Consider the following 23934-nt stretch of genomic DNA (forward strand, 5'->3'; position numbering starts at 1 on the left):
TGCCAATGTAGTAGCATACATATAACATTACAATATGTCATTGGTCAAATTGCATTCAAACTGCTCACACATAGATATGTGCAGAAAAATGCTGGTTTCTTCAACAGGTTCGGATCTTCCTAATTTCTCTTTTTTCTTCTTTTTTCTCCATCTTAGGACCAGCGTCAGAATATGTGATCAGCTTAAAGGCTTACAATGACAAGGGTCACGGCTTTAAGAAACTCGAAACAGCATTGACTCGGGAGGAGCCCAGTAAGTGTATGTCATCAACTTTTGCTTCTCTTCTTTAGTTCTGATCAGTTTTATTTATTGATTTTCATACTATTCACAACAAACTATCAATCAACAATCTAGATTCAAAAAGTCACAACTACTCTCCGGTATTAATTTAACCTGTGTAAATTTACACAAACCTACGTATAAAAAAAAAAAACTTACGCATAAAATATACTCGTAATGAATTTCATTTCGTAATCAGAAACATGGCTTATAGGAATTCAGATTGGAACTTGAAAACCCCTCAGGCATCATACAAGTAGAAATCATTATGATGCGACAGAAAAAATGTTGAAAGCAAGAATAAAGCCTAAGCATGCAACTAAAGCAGACCTGAGCTCATACTTACGAAGCAACTTAAGTCATAAATTGCTTATAACGCCAAACTCAGAACAGGAACGATTTCAAATTTTGTTTAGTACATTATTTTAGAGGAAAGAATCAGTGTCCAAAGTTTATTTTTTTTATTGTGGCTGTGTTAGAATTTGTAAATTATCTTGTAAGTCTTAAGATGTGTGAGCCCTGATGAATAAGTGGACATTTATTTGATTTATTTGATTGGTGTTTTACGCCGTACTCAAGAATATTTCACTCATATGACGGTAGTCAGCATTATGGTGGGTGGAAACCGGGCAGAGCCCGGAGGAAACCCACAACCATCCGCAGGTTGTCGACAGACCATCCACAGGTTGCCGACAGACCATCCACAGGTTGCTGACTGACCTTCCCACTTACGGCCGGAGAGGAAGCAATAAGTGGACATAGTCATTTATAATTTGACAGTTTCTGTGCATGCATGCACATATTTGTATAGAAGGCATGAGAGAAGAAAAATTACGAATAAGGAGCAAAACAATGTACCTTTAATCGTAAACAAAGTCTTCAGATGAACCGTTACAGTTTAAAAGGTTGCAAAGGTGAAGAACGTTTGAAACAGCCACTGTCAATGTAACGTGCAAATAACTTAACAACATTCTACCATTGCAAGAAAGCAATGTCATACTCTTGGAAAAACAAACAGTTCTTACAATACATTATTCTTTAGCATTAATTACATTAATTTTCTCATTAATTAATTGTCGCAGATGTTTTAAGTTTGGCTGAAGATTCATTGTGGTTTATACTTTTATTGCCAGTGGTGAATCGTTGGTGATAGTATCTGTCTCTTGTCTGAAATGTGTACTTTGGCCGTAATGTGTCCGCCATGTTTTGTGGAGCCGAATATCTTCTGTTAGTTCAAACTTATATTCAGTTCTACATGTGTATATGTTTTATAACCGTGCTACGCTTTATTCTGAGCAAATGTGGCTTGTAAATGTCTGTGTCTTTATTGTGTAAAATGAGTTAACATTTGGAGGTCTTAATTCATTCTGTTCGAAAGAAAAGTAAATTTGTAAATGTATAAATAAATTTTATTAAATGAATGATTATGGCTTTATTATGCGATATTAAGAATATTTTCAAAAATGTCCTGGCAATGTATGAATGAAAGCGAAAGATGAAAATTACTGTATATGATTTCATATTTCATATTTTCAGTGAAAACTGGCAAAAAAAAAAGACTTAAATGTTTGTGCTTATCCGTCTGTCTGCATGTTTTGTTACCATGTTCTGTTTTAGCACCTGAACCAGCGACTCCCATGATCCCACCTGTGGGATTGAAGGCAATCGTTCTGTCTGCCAAAACAATTGTCCTCACATGGACGGATTCGACCCTCGGGAAAAGCCAACGAATCAACGACAACAGATATTATACCATACGCTACACTTCCATTCCCAACAAGAACAACCGATATCGCTATAGCAACAGTACAGATCTGAATATTCACATCGATGATCTGAAGCCAAACACCCAGTATGAATTCTCGGCCAAGGTTATCAAAGGTCGTCGACAGAGCACCTGGAGTCTGAGCGTGTTCAATAAGACGTTTGAATCAGGTGAGTGCAATTATTACCGAAACAAAAGATTACTTTCAACTTCGAATATATGAGGTACATGTATTCCTTATTGCAAATAAGATGCTTTCCATTCGTGTTTCTCATGGAAATAAAACATTCTGATTCCTTCTAGAGGCAATCCCTGTGGAAGTCAGACATTGTTTGTGGAAGTCAGACATTCCTTGTGGAAGTCAGACAATCCTTGTGGAAGTCAGACAATCCTTATTGAAGTCAGACATTGTTTGTGGACGTCAGACAATCCTTGTTGAAGTCATACAATCCTTGTGGAAGTCGGACAATCCTTGTGGAAGTCAGACATTCCTTGTGGAAGTCTGACAATCCTTGTGGAAGTCAGACAATCCTTATTGAAGTCAGACTTTGTTTGTGGAAGTCAGACAATCCTTATTGAAGTCAGACTTTGTTTGTGGAAGTCAGACAATCGTTGTTAAAGTCATACAATCCTTGTGGAAGTCAGACATTCCTTGTGGAAGTCAGACAATCCTTGTGGAAGTCAGACATTCCTTGTGGAAGTCAGACATTCCATGTGGAAGTCAGACAATCCTTGTGGAAGTCAGACATTCCATGTGGAAGTCAGACATTCCATGTGGAAGTCAGACATTCCATGTGGAATGAGACAGTTTGCTGTGTAGAATTACACATAACATAAAATCAGACTTTTCCTCTAGAAATAAGAGATATATTTACAGAACCATTGTCAGCAATGTGTTGCATCGAAATATCAAGGAGAATCTGATGAAGATAATTGTGGAAAATCTGTTCTGACTTAAGAACAATATTGTTATTAGTTTTTGTTGGTTAAACTTTTAGTCAGGATTTTGAATTTGTGTGACATTCTAATTCTCTTAATTAACTTGGCACACAATTTTTTTCACCAAACAAGATAATTTTCTTACAAAGGAAAGATACATTTTCCAATCTTTGTCACATGTGGAATGATAACTGTATTCTTGGGTTCTCCTGTTCAGCTCCTGGATCTATCGCAAGGGATTTAACTCCTGTTCCAGTGGAGGGAAATCCGATGGCTGTTACGCTAAACTGGCAACCTCCCCAACGGCCAAATGGGCAAATTATTGGTGGGTATTTTATGCAGCACCAAATTTGTGCTAAGTTCTGTAGTCCCCAAGACCTGTTAATGTCAAACATTTGTGGTGGTTTATTTGTGAAGATTCAAGGTCTAAAAAGTTTCTTTCAGGCAAAAAATGTGGAAGTTCAACGATGCCTTGACAAGGGTCCAGTTCTACAAAGCCATTTCTGATTTTATAAAGTTAAAACTTTGTTATATTACTTTTTGAAATTGAAAGTTTAAATTTTTAAACATTTTTTAAAATATTTAAATTGTGGACAGAATGTAATATCTAAGGCACAAATATAAGCTCTAAAATTGTGCTTAAAATTTCAGTAATGGCATGAGAAATTACCATTGTATATGCATTGCTTTAAAAATAAAATTAAATGCACCAGTTTCATTCATGAGAGTTTCATTTGTTTTGTCAGGTTACTTGGTGCTGTATACCACAGACTCCAGCCAAGGGGATAGAAACTGGGTTGTTGAAGATGTCCTTGGAGATGACCTTTCCACGACGATTAATGACCTTACCCCAGATACAACCTATTATTTCAAAGTTCAACCAAGAAACAATAAGGGATATGGGCCAATGTCACCCACTGTTATATACAGAACTCCTAAAGGTTTGTATGTTACAGGGTCACTGATAGGCTGTTGCTATTAGACTGAAAACATGAGATGTTTGATATCTGCATACATGTAGGCCTCCTACATTGTAGTACGTCTCGATTTGTTAAACTTGTTTGGGAGAATTATTTCATTTGTATGTTTACTAACCATTGCTTTAATCGTTCAACCCTTCAAACTTGTACAACCTTTCATACTTGTACAACCCTTCATACTTTTACAACCTTTCATACTTGTACAACCCTTTATACTTATGCAACCTTTCATACTTGTACAACCCTTCATACTTGTACAACCCTTCATACTTGTACAACCCGTCATACAAAACACAGTCCTTGTCAATTGCAGCTAACGATGCTGTGATTTACAAAAAGATTGAAGGATGTGGAAGACAACTGTGATGTGGCTATAATGTAGCAGTTAACAGATAATCGTAAACGTAAAAATGTGAACAGTTAGAATGTAGCAGTTAACAGATAATGATAAACGTAAAAATGTGAACAGTTAGAATGTAGCAGTTAACAGATAATGATAAACGTAAAAATGTGAACAGTTAGAATGTAGCAGTTAACAGATAATGATAAACGTAAAAATGTGAACAGTTAGAATGTAGCAGTTAACAGATAATGATAAACGTAAAAATGTGAACAGTTAGAATGTAGCAGCTAACAGATAATGATAAACGTACAAATCTGAACAGTTAGAATGTAGCAGCTAACAGATGATGATAAACGTAAAAATGTGAACAGTTAGAATGTAGCAGTTAACAAATAATCATAAACGTAAAAATGTGGACAGTTAGAATGTAGCAGTTAACAAATAATGATAAACGTAAAAATGTGAACAGTTAGAATGTAGCAGTTAACAGATAATGATAAACGTACAAATCTGAACAGTTAGAATGTAGCAGTTAACAGATAATGATAAACGTAAAAATGTGAACAGTTAGAATGTAGCAGTTAACAGATGATGATAAACGTAAAAATGTGAACAGTTAGAATGTAGCAGTTAACAAATAATCATAAACGTAAAAATGTGAACAGTTAGAATGTAGCAGTTAACAAATAATGATAAACGTAAAAATGTGAACAGTTAGAATGTAGCAGTTAACAGATAATGATAAACGTACAAATCTGAACAGTTAGAATGTAGCAGCTAACAGATATGATAAAACGTAAAAATGTGAACAGTTAGAATGTAGCAGTTAACAGATGATGATAAACGTAAAAATGTGAACAGTTAGAATGTAGCAGTTAACAAATGATGATAAACGTAAAAATGTGAACAGTTAGAATGTAGCAGTTAACAGATAATGATAAACGTAAAAATGTGAACAGTTAGAATGTAGCAGTTAACAGATAATGATAAACGTAAAAATGTGAACAGTTAGAATGTAGCAGTTAACAGATGATGATAAACGTAAAAATGTGAACAGTTAGAATGTAGCAGTTAACAGATAATGATAAACGTAAAAATGTGAACAGTTAGAATGTAGCAGTTAACAGATAATGATAAACGTAAAAATGTGAACAGTTAGAATGTAACAGTTAACAGATAATGATAAACGTAAAAAATGTGAACAGTTAGAATGTAGCAGTTAACAGATGATGATAAACGTAAAAATGTGAACAGTTAGAATGTAGCAGTTAACAGATGATGATAAACGTACAAATCTGAACAGTTAGAATGTAGCAGTTAACAGATAATGATAAACGTACAAATCTGAACAGTTAGAATATTTAGACAATGGGTCATTTTCCCCTTGCCTAAGTGCGTGGGTTTGTTCCGCCAAATAGCATTGCTGAAACACGGTCCGCAAAACCTTCGGCAGAAGTTCTCAGTAATGACATTAATCCAGGCCGGGGTCAATCGGTGCACAGCAGGAAACGTGCTGGAACCCAACTGAAAGCAGATTAAATGTAGTTATTCTGTTGGTTGTTCAGATAATCGCGATGTATGAGTCAGATATTTGATTGGACAAACCATTTCCATAGACAAACCATCTTCCTCAAAACATGCTGTGTAAATTCTGGATTTGATTCCCCAACCGAAAGGGTCTGGTACCAAGGTGTCTCTTCACTATCATGGTTTGCAAATCTAAGGGGCTGTCTGTAAATATCGCAAAATGTGTCATTAGTGTTGATGGTAATTGAATGAAAGCCGTGTTTGACGTGGCTCGTTATTACAGTATATAACGTAATGAAAGACGTAATTTGGTGATGACCCCTAAAGCAGAAGGTTTGTTCCTCTTAAGGGTTAAATCAGTAGGCAGCAAATTATCATAGGGGATACAAACGCTATATTGTTGCCTGTCTGTGTGAAATTTTGCTTTATTTATCAGAATTGTTAAATTGTCTCCTAGTCCAGTCTACAAACTCTGTCCCTTTAACATAGACTGGCCTAAGCTATTTAACCCTTTGCTCTCCTTTTATTCCTTTAAACATGTGTTTATTTCATTCCAGTTTTTATGATTGCTCATTGTTAAATTCAGTGAGGTGCTTGGGATATTTTGCATGTACCAAATACCATAGTTTACGGTTTTCTTGTTTTTTTGTTTGTTTTTTTTTTTCATATTTCCAGAAACCATCAAATTGTTTAATATGTGTACTATCTTATTTCCAGAAACCATCAAATTGTTTAATATGTGTACTATCTTAATTCCAGAAACCATCAAATTGTTTAATATGTGTACTATCTTATTTCCAGAAACAGTTGATATGAGATCATAGCTGAATCAGTCATTTTTCTGATCATCTTGTAGAAACTGTGATGATATTTTGTCTTAAAAATGTGCTTAAAAATACACGTAGGATAGAAATCAGGTAAAAAGTCAGGAAACTCCGTAACTGTATCCAGCGCAGAGTGGTAGCTTTAGCTATGTGTACACTGATTTACAAGAAACTCCTGTGGTTATGTACAGGAGAAAGATAAAATGTCAGGTATTTATTTATTTGATTGATGTTTTATGCTGTACCCAAGAATATTTCACTTATACGACGGCGGCCAAAATTGTCAGGTATACATAGTATGAAATCATTACAAAAGTGCTAACTGTTTTCACTGTTTAGTGGTAACAGTAATTATACTGAAAGAAAACTGTTTGCTATTTTGTTCAGCGGACGGCACGGGAGGTGGGCAAATTGAGACTCCAGGGCGGGGCAACTTCTTCCCTCCCAATGACAGAGTACCTAGCTCCAGTGCTGAGGGTAAGCAGAATGTCTTATAGAAATACAACCACACACCTTACATCCCCTGGGTCAGAGCTTGATATTAACGCTGAAGATGGGGATTTTGGTCAGGCCAGTGGAATTACATAAGAACTCGTCCCACTGAACAGCCATTTATCAACATTAATTCATTTCCCTGGGACACAAATTCATAACAAATCAACTAAAATATGTCTTCTTTTATTAGTAGATGCTGTAGATTTGAAAGAAAACAATCATGCTTTGTTTATTTACTGTAGGATCAGTTAATATTGAGTTGATCTCAAAGCATGTTTTTGTTATAATTTTGATCCCTGAAGGTCAGCTTTTTGGGGGTTATTTTATGCAGATTTTATGAACTAGTGTAAGTCCAAGAAAGCATAGATTGGAGAATTTAGGGACAAATCATCATTTTGATTTTTGGTTTTGTAACTTGGAAGATGAAATGCAATGCATACCTGCATGGTTTTATATCAGCATTCTTTGTTTTAATTATAATTTTTTTTCCAAAAATGTAACTTCAAGGAGAACATAGAATAGAACTCTGCTGAATGAGGCAATGTGAGTAAATAATCCTGGTTGAAATTTGACAAATGTCAAACACAGTATTTTATTTTGCCTTTCAATTTTCAGAAGGAAAAGCTGACCAAGAGGGCACATCGAAACAGAAGGGAATCTCCAACAACGTTTTAATCATCATCATAGCTTGCGTTGTCGGCGTGACATTCTGTGTCATCATTTTTGTCGTGACTCTTGTGTTTTGTCGTCGGCGTACAAACAATGTTGAATCGGAACCAAAGAACCAGTTAGTAATGGCGTACTCTTGTGTTTGTTTATGTTTGGTTAGTTTAGTGACTTGATTCACTACATTAAGTTATGATGAGATTATTGATGAGATTGTAGAGGTCATGATGGTTATAAAATACTGTTTGCTCTTTTGGCTTATCTCGGAGGCCATCAGGTATCGGGTAACGGTTGTCTTCTGATGTTGCCTGGTTTGCTTCATTATTGTCCGGTGAACAAGAAAATACTGAGTACACTGATTAAATATTACATTACTGCAGGGTTAAATACAAGTCACCAATTAAGTATTACATTACTGCGGGGTTAAATACAAGTCACCAGTTAAGTGTTACATTATTAAAGGGTCACATACAAGTCACCAATTAAGTATTACATTATTAAAGGGTCACATACAAGTCACCAATTAAGTATTACATTATTAAAGGGTCACAATTCACTAATTATGTATTACATTGTTACAGGGGCACAAGTCACCAATTAAGTATTAGATTATTACAGGGCCACAAGTCACTCATTAAGTATTACATTGTTACAGGGCCACAAGTCACTCATTAAGTATTACATTATTACAGGGCCACAAGTCACTCATTAAGTATTACAATATTACAGGGCCACAAGTCACTCATTAATGTATTACAATATTACAGGGCCACAAGTCACTCATTAAGTATTACAATATTACAGGGCCACAAGTCACTCATTAAGTATTACAATATTACAGGGCCACAAGTCACTAATTAAGTAATACATTATTACAATGGGCTAATTACAAATCCCTCATGAAGTCTAACATTGTTACAGGGGCACATACAAGTCACCCAGTAAGGGACCAGTCAAAGATGTCAAGCCACCGGACCTGTGGATTCATCATGACCACCTCGAGCTGAAGAACATGCAGAAGGCCACCTGGTGGCGGAGAGCCGACGATGACGGTCCACGCCAATCCCGCGCAATTCTCAGGAGATCAAACACGCGGAGGAGATGCAGCATGCGCTGGAGATGGACAAGCGAAGAAACTCCTTTTATAGGTGAGTTACAGAATGGAACACTGCACGGTGGTCGAATTCATGAAAGTGCCAAGACTAAATTTGTTTCTATGAAATACAAAATGTGTTGTCTTCATTAAAGTTTGACCAAAATTTGGTGGGGGGGTGGGGGGGTGGGGGTGGGGGGGTGGGGTGGGGGGGTGAATCTTATATTTTAATGTAGTGAAGCTTTACAATATCAGAAAATGTGAGTTTTTTTCCATACAGTACCTTTTTAGGCCAAAACTAAATTAATTTGATAGTAAGATGCAAACACTGTATTGAAAGTGATAAACTTTTGACATTTTTATTATAGTATATTATTAATTATGGATTTTTGATTGGATGCTAGGGTCAGAGCCACCTAGTTATGAGCCCCGCCCTGAAGAGAGGTACCAGCGACCAATCACAGTGAGGCCCAAACCCATCATGCTGCCTGTGGACAGCCAACCGCATCCTCCGAGAGAACGTAGGTTTTGAAACAGGGATTTTTATTGGTTCTGACGCTTTGAATTAAGACACATTCATGAAATTTGTTTTATGATTGGTTTTATTTATTCAGAAATAGAAAACGTGTTCTTCAGAAGATTGGTTTAACTTATGCTTGAGATAAGAGGTTTTCAGCAAAATGTATTACACCAGAAAAGTTTTCTAGTCTTCAATGGTTTCTTTCTTGTACTTGTACCTTTTTCTGCAAAAAAAATGTAGATACTTTTAACTAAGTACATCAAGTCTGTCAAAAATGTTTGTTTTCTGAGTATTAATTTAGCCGATTTTTACTTCAAACAAATTTTTTTTTGAATATTAATAATACAGCTGCAGCACAAACTGTATAAATATTCATTAACTTGTAGCCATAGCAACGGTCACTGCCATGCCCAATGGTCATGTGATGCAAGTGGTAGACCCCCAGCAGGGTGGAGTTCCCATGAGACCTGTGTACCCACGAACCCAGTACAACACACAATACTCTTCAACACCAAGGGTTCATGCGGAGACGTCTCGCAGCCCAGCTCAAGTAAGCGAAAAATTTTTTCCTTAGAAAGATCTTTTTTTCTCAACACTCTATCTAGGCTCATCAGAACCTGGTTTCATTTTGAGCACATGGATGGCTTGTTTGTAGGACAAATGAAGAAGTGAAATGATTGCATGTTCACACATTTGTATGTTACAAGTTAAACATTGCAAAAATAGAGCAATATCATTTCACACATTGTATGTTACAAGTTAAATATTGCAAAAACAGAGCAATATCATTTCAGACGTTGATTGGTCACTGTCTCGCGGTTGGTTAACATAGGACTGAAACGTCTTGCAAAAACAAAAAATGTGAAGTATCTAAGAATGATGATGCTTTTATTCTGAAATGCTGGTATCTTTAGTTTGAAATGTTACAAATTGCAAAAATAATGCCATTTGCTGTATCTGGACTGAATCTTTAAGTATATCCAACATCCTGTCAAAAAAATGCAGATAACATTGTATCAGAAATGTAGACAACATCTTGTCTAAAAAGTGACAACTGTTGTTGCAAGGCTTCAACTTAAAAGTTGCATATTTCAGATAATATATTTTAGTTTAACTTGTAATGAATGTCTTGCATTTGGCATGAGATATGTAAATAACCCATAATTCTACACTGTTGCATTTGTTTGGCATGCATCTGAATTTAAAGTAACAGAAAACTTAAATCATTTGAAAGAACGCCCTACTGATAAAAAGTTTCAAACATTTGCTGGGAACAGTTCTTTATGAGCTAATGTGTACTTAAGTTTTCTGTTAGTTTAATACCACTTTCAATTAAAACTAAAGTCAAAGTGGAATTACAGTTGTTTGAAAGGAAAGATGACTCAAACTGGAACTAAAAAAAAAAGACATCCAAAAGTACATTCTAAAATACAATGTTTGTGTTTGTATGTGTGTGGGTTAAACACAGTGGATTTTCAGTCATGTCTGGCGATGATGTTTTAAATTTGAGTCATTTTCCCTGAAATCCTTTCATTTCCCATTAATCATTCATATATATATATATATATATCATGTACATATGACTGTGGGAATGTAAATAGATAATTTAAATCATGCTATTGTCATTTTTTTTTTTTGTCTTTTTTCATTGAAATCTAGCAAGGGAAAAACTCAGTATGATATTTCCTTTTAAAGCGTTTTGAACTTTGTAGTATTGCATATAATGTGCTGTCAAATTACGATTAGGTAGCACCTTAAAGAAGTCGAAAAATTATGGGGCCCAGTTTCACAAAGTCGGCATACAACATTTTTTATCGTACGTTTGTCTTACGATATTTCGTACATCATTATCACTGTACCATTGTTCTATATGTGCGATTATCATACATGTACAAAATCTTTGTGAAACCGGGCCCAGTTGAGTGAAAAAACAAAATATTTAACTTCTTTTAAATCTCATGAGAAAAAAAAAATCAATTATGTGTTTTGGGGTTATGATGGTAAACTGTGAAATGTATGATGGTACCTTTAGTTTCTGAAAAAGATGACACTAGAAAACTAATTATAACACCTGTAATTTGTGCTATAAGCAGTTGATTACAATTTGGTAATTTGACAGCATATAAATAATCAGCTTCCATTTGAAGTGTGTATTTATAAAGCTGTTAAAGTACCTGTGAAGTTGCTGTCCCAATTTTTTATTTGCCATAGTTTTAGAACAAGGGCTATTGTGAATGTCTGTGATACAGTGAAGACACATGTATATTTCCCATCATTCTTGTTTCTTCAACCTTTATATGAACTGGGTTACAATATGCAGAGAAATTATTCCTTGTTCAAAATTTAAACAAACTTAAGATTTTGTTTGGTAGGTTTCTGGTTTGTATACTTAAACATTCTCTTTTTGGCATGTTTCAAAATTTATTCCATGTTTTAAATTTTAAATAAAGTTAAGATTTTGTTTGGTAGGTTTCTGTTTTGTACAGTTGAACATTCTCTTTTTGGCATCTTTCAAAATTTAGTCCATGTTTTAAATTTTAATAAATTTAAGATTTTGTTTGGTAGGTTTCTGTTTTGTACAGTTGAACATTCTCTTTTTGGCATCTTTCAAAATTTATTCCATGTTTTAAATTTTAATAAAGTTAAGATTTTGTTTGGTAGGTTTCTGTTTTGTACAATTGAGCATTCTCTTTTTGGCATCTTTAAAATTTATTCCATGTTTAAATTTTAAATAAATTTAAGATTTTGTTTGGTAGGTTTCTGTTTTTGTACAGTTGAACATTCTCTTTTTGGCATGTTTCAAAATTTATTCCATGTTTTAAATTTTAAACAAAGTTTAAGATTTTGTTTCATAGCATTCTGTTTTCTATGGTTGAACATTCTCTTTTGGCATCTTTCAAAACTACAGAACTATTTAGTGATTTCATGAAAATAATTTACATAATTTCACTGCTACAGTGCATGAAAACCAGGGAGATGATACCCTGTAATTCTGCTCATAAAGAGGTTGAAGAAACATCCCCGGAGCAGAACTTTTTGAGTTTTCCTGCATGGAGCATGAATTGATTTTCTTTCTTCAAACTTTTTTTTCACGCAAATTTGAAACAGTTTATGGAGATGATGATGAAGAGTATGACCCAGTTGCCTCTGACCCTCTTCTTGGCGAAAAATCTCCATATCGCAGTCGGATTGGTTATGGCATGTATTCCGTATTTGACCTTTAACCTGTTATTTAAATAAACAAATCATCTGTAACCCAATCATTTCATTGGTTGATCTAACTCACGGGCTAGCATTGTGAGTTGACATACATGTAGCTCTGCAAACTGCTTACATTACTAACAATTAACCCTTTAACCATCAGGTTTAACAGTTGTATATTTCCTTCGTTTGATTGGTTCATGGGTAACATGACCTTTAATGTTAATATCCAAGGATTTGATTGACCCATGTCACTTTGAGTGTAGAGCATCCAATTACCAGCCACGGTTCGGTCTCATAGGCTTGTATACTTTTGCCACAGCATTCTCTATACCTTATTAAAATTTTGCCTCTCTTGAGTAAAAGAAGGGAAGCAGTTCTTCTTTACTGTTTCATTTTGTTTCGAAAAACTAACGTGACATTATTTCAGCAATCTTACATTGTGTATATGAGTTCCAGCAAATCAGAAATTATGCCGCTTAATAAATGTCTAAAAATATCTAATATCAGCAGAAGTCTGTTTTTCTTCCTGATTACAGAGCAGAGCTAGGGGAACCTGTGTCTGGTTTTTAATGTTTCTTTTTATATTTCTGCCAAGAATGAAAAATGACTAAAAAACGAGTTAAAACAAAATGGGGATTGAAACTTTAGTGATCACAGTTTTCACCTTTTTTACTTAATTTTTGCAGAGGAGGGTAACTTTCCCCTCACTCTCACCCCATGTTTTATCCCATTTTGAAACACGAGAGTACTGACAAGGGAGACCACTCTCCTTTCTTTGTTACAGACCCTCAAACCCCTGACATGTCCACACCATATCACCAGCTGCACTCGTCCTCTGAGCATGTACATCGTCAACACGTACACCCGCCGTGTCCTCGTTCGCCCTCCCCTAGTTCGGGGACCTCGGGGACTGAGGCGGGAAGATGGGGGCAGTCTCTCACGCAGGACTCCCCATAGGAACCCCTTGAAAAGCTTTAAAGTCCCCCGGGCCCCCTGGAGGCCCTTCCACCCCCAGACAAAACACATAGGTAGGCCCTGGTGTATGACATGCCCATCTGTAGTCCGTCCGTCCGTCCATCCGTCTGTCTGTGTGTTCAGTGAGCAACTCCAGTTTAAGAGGCTCTAGTTTGAATGTGTGTCAATAGCTAGGTCTTTGTGTCCATTCGCAGTGGGCTTTTCAGCCAAGACTGTCTCATCTCTGTAGAAGGACTTTATATGTGTGCCTCTTGGCCTGTGCCTCTGTTTAGTGAAGACTTTGGTCAAAGCAATGTTGGAGATAATTTTACTGCTTAGTTTAAGGGGCTTGTGCTTGAATGTGTTAATGTTGGTTTGTGTGTGTGTGTGTGTGTGTGTGTGTGTGTGTGTCTGTCTGTCTGTCTGTCTGTCTGTTTACTGTAGACCTTGATCAAAGCAGTGTTGTTGATCATCTCTGTTTAACAGACAAGTGTTTGAGTGTGTGGCTTTTAATCACTGACACTTTCAAAATCCTTGCAGTGTAAAGAAACAAGTGTTTGAAAGTCTGTTTTCCATAGGCCTTTATGTCTGACATGCCTTGAGCTCAGGAAATGCTTTGAAACAACTCTGTTTGAAAGGGAATTTTTTGAATGTCTGTCTGTTTGTCTGTCTGCGTGGTCAGTGTATACTGTATTTCACTTAAAATGTGGCCTGTAAAAATGGACTTTCAGAGGCATATAAAGGTCATAAAATTATACTTTTGATGTGAGTTCAGAAGTATGTTTTTCTGCTAAAACATTGATCAAACTCCATAAAAATCTCTTTTGAGTTTTTTGTAAAACTTGAAATACAGTAGTTTTAATCCGATACCTGATCCTGACAGGTCTGAATGAGGAAACACTTCTGTAAATGTTTGTCTGTTTGTATATTGTTCTTTGTTGTGTGAGAATCAGCAAGTCCCACCCTTCAGCTTTGAAATGAAACGCTCAAAATACCGTCTTTTAATTGACCATCCCCTTGTGTATTAACAAAGCCAAGACTTGGTTGAGTTTTGCGCCTCGTTTGATGTAATTTTTCATGTCTATTTCTCCGCTTAAGCCAACAAACTCAACCACAAATACCTGTGCACTGACATTCTAATCTGTTAACTCTACTTACATGTATATTTGCCGCAATGCTAATACATTTTGTGTAACCATTAACATTAGAAGGAATTGATAAAAACCTAAAATTACACAAAGAAGGCACTCATAACTAACTTTCCATCCGTACCCCCAGTCCCCAAACCCCTAGTTCCCCAACACCTCAGTCCCACCGACACCCCAGTTCCCCAAACCCCAGTTCCCCAGCCCTAAATGCCCAGCCTCCACTCCCTGAAGTATTTTGTCAGGATTTGGATTCTTTATGTAAATAACAATTTTCTGTCAGTAACATGCTCGCATTAACACTGCCGAAGTCGCATTAAGCTATAATTATTCATTCATTCATTCACCAATATCATTTCCTTGCAACTGATTTATGATTGATGTGCTTGTCTTTTCGGCTGGCTTTCATTGCTTTCATTGCTTGTCTTTTCGGATGGCTTTCATTGCTTTCATTGCTTGTCTTTTCGGCTGGCTTTCGTTGCCTGTCTTTTCTGCTGGCTTCCTTTATTGGTCTTCTTTGCTCGGTTTCATGACTTGTCTTCTTTGCTGGCTTTGTTTTCTTGGTTCATCTCCTTGCGTTAAGGAGTGATTTGTACATTCTTCAATGTTGGAAACCTTTCATTACAATATTCTTCACATTTTTGCTGTTCACCTGTAATAAGATATGGACAAATAAAATTGTATAAATATACAATATATATATGTGACAGTGGTATCTGCCCCCATTGCTTTGCTCATTTCCATTATTGAACAGTCATGGAGGGTATATAAACCTACAGCTAAATTCCCATTTGGTTATCAAGAAGAATTTTGAAGAAGTGTAAAGTACATCATTTCCACAACAAACTCATTTCATGAAATGGGAAAGAAATATCGTGGATGCCTGTGATCTAAGTTGAAGTCTGATAGAAGTAAATTCTGCATTCTGTTTAACGTATTTTTATGAGTGCTTTACTGAATTGATCATAGACTTGTATTTCTTTAAAAGTTGAGGTACATTTATTTATAAAAGAAAGTTATATGAAATTTTAGTATAATATTAACAAATTTTCCAAGAACCTTTAATGCAGGATATATAACAGTTGACCACAGTTCTTTCAGAAACATTACATTGTTTGAATTGCTGAATAAAATAGCAGTACATATGGTTTACATTTAAATTGTCAGAAACATTGTAAGTATTAATATCCATATTTCAAGTATACATCAAAAAATTATTCCAGTCTGAGGATCTACTTGTATAACTTGAAATTAATGCCGCTATTTTAGGTTTATTCTTATATATACATAGTGTGACTTTCTCTTGTATATTAAACTTTTTACCCATGTTAGAAAGTAACTGTGCATGTTTTTGAACTCTGCACTAATAAGACAAGGGTTTTCAGCTCAGTCATTGCCTTACAACCATTGACTCTCTTTCCTACAGTGAAACCCCAGCAGCCTGTGAATAGCCCATACAAAAAAACCCAACCCACCAATCACGAGCGCACCTATCAAGCCCAGGATGCCCATCAGCCACAGGGGGCCAGACGTCACCCTTAAGGCCAAAGTCAAGGACGAAAGGGAGAGAGAGGTGGGTGTCTAAAAGCGATGGTAGCTTATGTGAAACTTGTGAGACAGCCTATTTCTGGGCAGTGTTGTTATCCTTGAATATTGTTGACTGAAAGAGTTTTACAGTAGCGAGTGTGAAAAATAATAATGACCATAATTTTTAATTTTTTCACTGTGTGGAAGCTCAGATCATCCCTCCGTCAGCCAACCCATCAATGAATTCATTGGTTTACTTTCACTTTTGTGTTGTTTTTGTTGCTGCTGTTCACGTTGTCTTATGCTATGTCACTTTTGTTTTCCTCCCAGAAGTCTCTGAGCACGGAAGAGTTGACAGCTGAAATGGCAAATCTTGAAGGCCTGATGAAAGATCTGAATGCTATCACACAGCAGGAGTTTGAATGCTAGCCATGGACTGAATCTGAGAGTGGATATGACATCGCATCCACAGGAGTGGACATGACTAACTTAATTCCACAAAAAGAAGACATGACTCATTTCTGCTGAAGACATGACCCATTTTTATCATCCATTGACACATATCTGCTGTAGATGTCACCCATTTCCATGGAAACCATGACCTAGAAAGAAACATCTGACCCAGTTTCCCCTGTGCACATGACCTATTTTAGCAGTTATATATTTGTAGCTGTGAGGTACAAGAACGGGTCTGGCTTAGTTTCGCGGGAAGCTGTAGCAAGCAACAAATGGAAACAAGCACACTGTGTATATGTACTTAGTTTCTGCCTGACATTTGAAGATGGCAAACCCGTCACAGAAATTGGTCACAGAAGTCATCTACGTAACTGTCTCAGGGCTATAACGAGGCGCACCAAAACGAAGAAGGAAACTTTTGATAGTTGTGAAATCTTTCTGCATTCAGCATCACTATCCCCTACCCTGCAGCAGACAAGGATTTCTGACCAGCTTTGTGGATTTGAGGCAGACTGATAAGACTTTTCTTTAGTTCTGACCAGTTTTGTTGAAATCCGCTCTAAAGTTTTGTGACTGATACGTGTATTGAGAACATGTCTGGAAGATGGCAGGGCAAGCAGAAATCTTTACTATGGTTTGATATTCAAGACAACTGTAAAAGTGACTGTTCCCATCTCACATCTCTAGAAACTGCTGTGGCAACACAGGTGCATTTGTTAACGTGCAAAAACGAAGAGGCATTCTCAAAACTGAAGACTTCTCTTATGAAGGGAGATAATTCAGGGTGTTCTGATTTTTTTAATGTTGTGAATTGTGATTCAGATGATTTTAGTTTTCTCTTCTTCAACCAATTTCAGCGACTGAAGGATGATTGTTTCACGAAGATTGTCGCCATTGTTGGAACCAGTGTAAATATTTTAGTTAGTTTGATCCTCTGTTAGTTGGAGGAGACGTGTCATGTAAAATCATCGCAGTTCTATCGTCACATATTGTCCCCATCATATTTCACCTTGTTACAAAGTTTCATGCTGCCATTTTGACACAGTTGTTGGAAGGGGAATCAAGACTGTTCTAGCAGTCCTGCAAATTAAATCATCATGTCCAGACTACTTCACACATTAAAGGAAGAGTTCTTCAAAGAGAGAAATTACTGGATTTGACCTGGGTACTTTTAGCAACCAAAGGAAGAGTTCTTCTAAGGGTGACAACTGCATAGGGAGTGGTTACTTAAGCATTTAATGAAGACTTCTTCCAAGGGAGATAACTGGATTGGCCTAGGCACTTTTAAAATATGTGGAAAATTTTTTTTCCATGGCATGAAGTGGATATGCCTAGCTGCTTCAAGCATTTACAGGAGAATTCCTTTAGGGGAGATAATGGGACTACGTCTTGAACCTGCCAAAAAGATGGTGTGTGCTGATTTCTAAAAAGATGTTCCCATTCGCACTACTATTCCTGGATGGTTTCGTCAGCAAGGAAACAGAAATGGCGGTGGTGTTTATACGAACATATTTTTGTCCAATGATACGGCTTTATTGTCAGATGTCCATAACTGTATTTATCTGTACATACGTGTTTCTATTTAGACCTAGGTCATATTATAATAATGCATTTTTTTTTATGTTACAGTCCCATTTTTGTTTTGTATATCTGTGAGTTTGTGGGTGTTGATTGAATGCGGCCTCTGTTCTGATTTTTGCGTCCCTCTTGTATATACATATAAATATGTGTTAAATGAGCAGCATTGCTTCAACTATCACCAGTGGTGTAACCCAAATCATGTACAGCCCATTTCCTTGTATGTCGGAGTGTTCATTTCAGCCTAACAGAAGAAGAATTCATTTCCAATTTGTCAAAGCCATGGCTTTAGTGAAAGTGATATGAAATTCGTCATAGATCTCTTATTTAAAAATCTGCTTTTATATACTCCGTGTAACAGAAATTTTTTAAATTATGACTGGATATACATATAGTCACATTTTATGTTAAGATATGTTCAACAGTTTGTCTATAGATCATGTTCCTGAAGAACGAACTCCAAAAATTGAATGAACTTTAAAAGGGCATATATTACAAAGTCAAGATAAGTGTAAATATTAGACCATGTTAATTTGCGAACATTGAAATTGTCAAACTGTACAAATCAAAGGTGTGTGTACTGTTTTATTTTACACCTACAAAGGTCATGGAAGATGTCTAGGGCTTAAAGCATTTTAGTCCTTTTGGTTCAAGTCTGGTCGACTGCCATCATCAAATGATCCATCAGAGACACACTAGTTAATTACTAAAAGTGACTGATGATTCATTTGCATATTTCACATCCAGAGTGACAACGGGTGCAGTTTGTTGACTTCAAGACAGCTTTTGATTTGTTAAGGATGTTTTTGGTATTAGATTAAGTTTTTGGTAAATATCAAATTGGAAAATTTTTCTGTGGAAGGAAAATTAAAAACAAAAGTCTGGAATTTGTTCATTTCAACCCAATTCATGTACAAAATGTTTGTTCATTAAAAATGCAAAATTTAATTTTTATTCCTCAAATTGTTTAGTCTATAGGACCAAAACAGAAGATGTAATGGCACAATGTATTTGCATTTATGAATTTGTAGAACAGTTATCTGTTTACTTGCCTTTTTTTTAGAAACATTTTTGAAACTTGTCCTCGTATTAAAAGCAAAGCAAAGCAAAGCTGTTGATGTTAGGAAATGTAAATTAGTGTATATGTGGGTGTGTGTGTTGATAGATATTTTAACATGGGAGGGTGGGACAGTTGATGGAACAACCCACAGATTACTGTCACTCCATCTTTTCTAAAGATTGTATAAAGCAGTGAGTATATGGCTACCATAGACCAAGGCCTAACTTTTACACAACAACTTTTTGTAGTTTTTTTACTTTCACCTTTTGAAGTCTTAATTATTCCTGCTATGTTTTTATGTCGATTCAAGTCTTTTTCTGCCTTCTACATTGTGAAAAAATGCCAATTTTTTGGCTTGATCTAAAACTGCGTTTTCGCATTTTTTGAATGTACTTGTAAGGATTTGCGTTGGGAATTTTGTTTCCGGGTGTGGGAAATCTGAGGTTTTCATGAGCCGATGATATTTATCTTTTTTATCGCCTGACATGTTTTCATCCCTCATCAACTCTGTCCAGAAAGCATTATTCCTGTCGTAAGAGTTATTTCCCCTGATGATTTCGTGATATTTATATTTTATTGGTCATATAAACGTCCAAGCCTTTGAGATATTCGAATCAGAATGACGTAGCAGATAGATTGCAGTATTTGTCCGTCTAGAGTAGTCTTCCCCTGGAGGCGATATCAGATCAAAAAGTATAGACACTTAAGATATTAGATATGATATCTGTATTTTTCGTTTTTCTTGGGTTTTTGTTTTGTATTTTAGGGTTTTTTTTTCGTGTTTTTTTTTTTAATCTGATCATCTTTGTCAAGACTTTTTTTGAAGTCCAATGTTTTGTATAAACGTTCATACTTGCATCACTAAGCCCCGTTTTGTACGTAACTGTGGAGGAACTACGCATTGCCATTTTTTGTATTATGTAAACCCACAAATATGTCCCCCTGCCATGTTTGTCATTACTTGTTCTCCCCGATAAATCATTTCTAAATTATAGACTGAAAAAATGATATTCTTGAGAACAGAACGCATTAAATAAAATCTCCCTGTGCTCAAAAAAAAATGCCGAACCTTTTTTTATTCTTTATACTATATGGCTTACCGTATATTTCGTTTAATTTCGTATGCGTCATGAGTAGGCGTCAGATGGTGTGTTTAGAATGTTGTTCCATTGAGGCAGCAGTATAAATATGCCGAACCTGGGACTGGTCTGATACACCGTCGTGATATGAAGGACTTATAGGAAAATGGGCATTATATCCCAAATAAACAAAGAAGTCCTTCCCTATGAAGATGGGACCGCTTCACGTAACAGACAAAATTGAAATAAATGCGTTATACAGCAATACCGATATTTTCACAAAACGCTCGGTTTTCCTACACTCTTGAAGCTGGCCGCCGTCATATTGGAGAATTCCTTTTAGTTTAAAGCACCAATGGAGAAACTCAGACGCATGCCTACAAAGAACTGAAGAGATGATCAGTTTTGTTTAAGCGACGTGAGAGTTGGAAAATGCGTCCAGAAGTTACCGGTAGCCTAAAGGTAGTTTACCGTCAGAACATCGTTTAATGGCGTTGGCAACATATGTCAGTCAGGTAAAAGATAACACTATAAAACTGTTCTACTGGACAATGTATATTATTTACTGACGTTGCGGCGACAACCTATCGCCTTCAACAGAGTAGGTGTTAAGCAAAAAGAATTCCTATTTTACATACAAAACCAAAGTGAACAAACAGTACAGTAGGTCTATGTACAAGTTATATGGTGAACACAGTTCACGTTCACGGTTGAAGTATACAATGGGCGTGTACAATTTAAAACAATGAGACAACAGGAGCTGGTATATAGTGACAGAATTTGAATGTAATACAGTTTTACACGAGTGAACAAATTTTACCATGTTGAGGTACATTTACACAAGCTAATTAACATTTTTTTCAACCTTGTGTCCCAGGTGTGTGATAAGTTAGATTAAATCTGAGTCCACCAATGCGGTTGAGAGCGGGATTTTTAACCTTTACGAAAATGGCTTCCTTAACCCCTCTCTCAAACCAATGGGGCTCCTTGGATAAAATATTTACGTTATCCCCAGTAAAACTGTGACCTGAATTATATATATATATATATATATATATATATATATATATATATATATATATATTGGAATACAGCAGAATCATACAAAAAAGCTACGTTCCTATATGTAAGTCAGAGTCTCAATTAAGTTTTGTTCAAGCTTGTGTATAAATTTTCAGCAACCTGAAAATTCGCCAAGCAAATAAAATAAATAAATATTGATGGAAGGCATGCAATTGGTCCCTAATGAACGTAGACTATACAAATTGTCACCAAGCAGTATGTGAGAGTGAACAGTGAAAGAGGGGGAATCTGTGTATGACCACCTTAGTTACCCTGCGTACAGTTGGGGGGGGGGGGGGGTGAGGGGGGGAGGTGGTGATTGATAAAATAGCCAGAAGTATAACCTGAGACTTACCACGTGATCTGCAGTGACTAATATGGTAAACATAGTGGATCAGTTAATGGCAATTGACATCCGGCGAAAGATATTAAGTGATTATAATCCGGTGCCCGGCCGGACAGGCATGAAAACACTACCCAGACTTCGTGACTGGAGTCGCCTCCAGAAACCATTCAGTCGGTCAGGTATGGAAGCCGATGCGTGCTATATGGTGTGTTTTATCGACTCTCGTAGAATTGCGGAGGTATTAAGCTCGAGTTGGTCATTATCTCCATTTAGCTATTTTTTCAGCATGACGTGTTTCAAATGAAGGTTTCTTTCGCCGTTGTCTGCTTTTTACCAGATGTGACTGCACGTTATGAATTATAAGTTGCAAGCATGGCTTGTCTGAAGACTGGCGTTAGAACTGGAGTCTTGAAGACAACCTGAATTATTCTGTAGATAGGCCTACATCACGTTGATACAAAAAGAAAACTAGTTGAAATCATTTTTATAACCATTGAAAAAATCATTTTCCAAAGATATTTGAAAGAGAAAAAAATATATTTTGTTATTTAACTGGAGTTTTTCCAAGATCCGAATAATATTTCACATATAACCCGGCGGTCGACGCGGTTTGGCCTCCGATCGCAGTTTCATAAACGTGACCTAGTCGGACACAATTTCCTCCATACAGCGCCGCTCACCGCGTTCGCTTTATGTCTCTGCCACCACTAGATAATTTTGTGCAGAATCTTAAATAACGTGGAGGTCACTGGGGTCACGGTGATGGGGCAGGAAATGTCAGCACACACAAAAACTAGGCCTCCACCTTTCATTCTCCTTATCTATAATATATTCGCACACAACTGCAGCATGTTTTTAACAATCACCTGAAACAATCTTGTTGATGAATGTTGATTAAATAGTTCCGCGTGAGGATACCAGTGGTGAGACAAAGACATAACAAGCCTGCGTGCGTCGCACATGCTCCAAAGGTCAAGCTGGTTACGTGGTGGCAGTGATGTAAAACGAGCGTAACGAGCGGCATGTGCGCAGTGAGGAGAATGAATCGGCCAGTTGATGTTACAGTTGAAAGCGCTGTGGAACGAGAAAAAATTAAAAGCTTGTATACAACGGAATTAACTGAGTATATAGCCTCATAGCTAGCCTATTGGTTTACGTCTCGCTAGCTGTAATGGTTAGAGCCCTAGCTCACTGCAGCTACAGCAGGCCTTTAAATTATCAAGTGAGATAGCGCGTTCAAATTCAGCTTTTCCTACTTCAGCTTTCCCTACTTCAGCTGAGAGTTTTTTATCAGGAGGTTTGTCTGGTGCCTAATCCGGGCACACCGATTCCCTCCACCAACAAATTTAACCACCGCGGTATAAACGAAAATTTGACATTTTAAAAGTCGGTCAAAAAAGTTAAGAGAAAGAAAATTTTAAAAATGACCTTTGATTAAGACTTCTGCAACAGCAGTTTCCAGTAAATAAACGTTCTTGTGGGTTTGTTAAGGTGGTACATGTAATTCAAGGGAAATAATTTTGTCATTGATAAATCTTCAACTTACAAGAGTGGTTTCCCCTGTATCGGTTCGCGTGACGCAAACGTCGGCCAGACTAGGCTGGGAAGCGCACTATATACAGTTTAGTTTAAACTTATTTTATTGGCACTTGATCAAAGCGATTGAGTGGAAAGTTGTATAGCTTATATAACCCTCTCCTTACAAACATTTTATACAAAAGTTGACTGAGGTTACATTTATAATATAATAATACAGCAGAAAGAAAACAGTGGCGGGAATGTGCAACAAAAAGCACTATAGGCTATATACTCTTTCAGGTCCACAACCTTGCTCTGTCTAACATGGCGTATAAGTAATCATCGTCCTTATGTGGTGATGTGACATGGCAAGCTGTGGTCACGTGACATGGTTGGTTAGCTGTGGTCATGTGACATGGTTAGCTGTGGTCATCTTGTGACACGATTAGCTGCTATAGCTGTTCTATGATTCTAAGATATAGTATATATATATATATATATATATATATATATATATATATATATATATATATATATATATATATATACATATATATATATATATATATAAAAC

The 23934-nt window shown here is 36.4% G+C and overlaps 1 protein-coding gene across 1 annotated transcript in view; it reads left to right on the forward strand.

Moving 5' to 3' along the window:
• Positions 1-18729, forward strand: part of LOC135462494 (neogenin-like) — a 129265-nt gene extending 110536 nt beyond the window's left edge. Inside the window, 14 exon segments of the mRNA XM_064739721.1 lie at positions 157-252; positions 1897-2214; positions 3201-3308; positions 3730-3924; positions 7045-7134; positions 7768-7939; positions 8740-9011; positions 9316-9432; positions 9818-9981; positions 11804-11810; positions 12540-12629; positions 16161-16192; positions 16194-16307; positions 16592-18729. Coding sequence (XP_064595791.1) covers positions 157-252; positions 1897-2214; positions 3201-3308; positions 3730-3924; positions 7045-7134; positions 7768-7939; positions 8740-9011; positions 9316-9432; positions 9818-9981; positions 11804-11810; positions 12540-12629; positions 16161-16192; positions 16194-16307; positions 16592-16690 — 1874 coding nt within the window. The 3' untranslated portion in view covers positions 16691-18729.
• Positions 18730-23934: the final 5205 nt, after the last annotated feature.

Source organism: Liolophura sinensis, chromosome 2 (assembly GCF_032854445.1).
Source record: "Liolophura sinensis isolate JHLJ2023 chromosome 2, CUHK_Ljap_v2, whole genome shotgun sequence".
Classification (NCBI taxonomy): domain Eukaryota; kingdom Metazoa; phylum Mollusca; class Polyplacophora; order Chitonida; family Chitonidae; genus Liolophura; species Liolophura sinensis.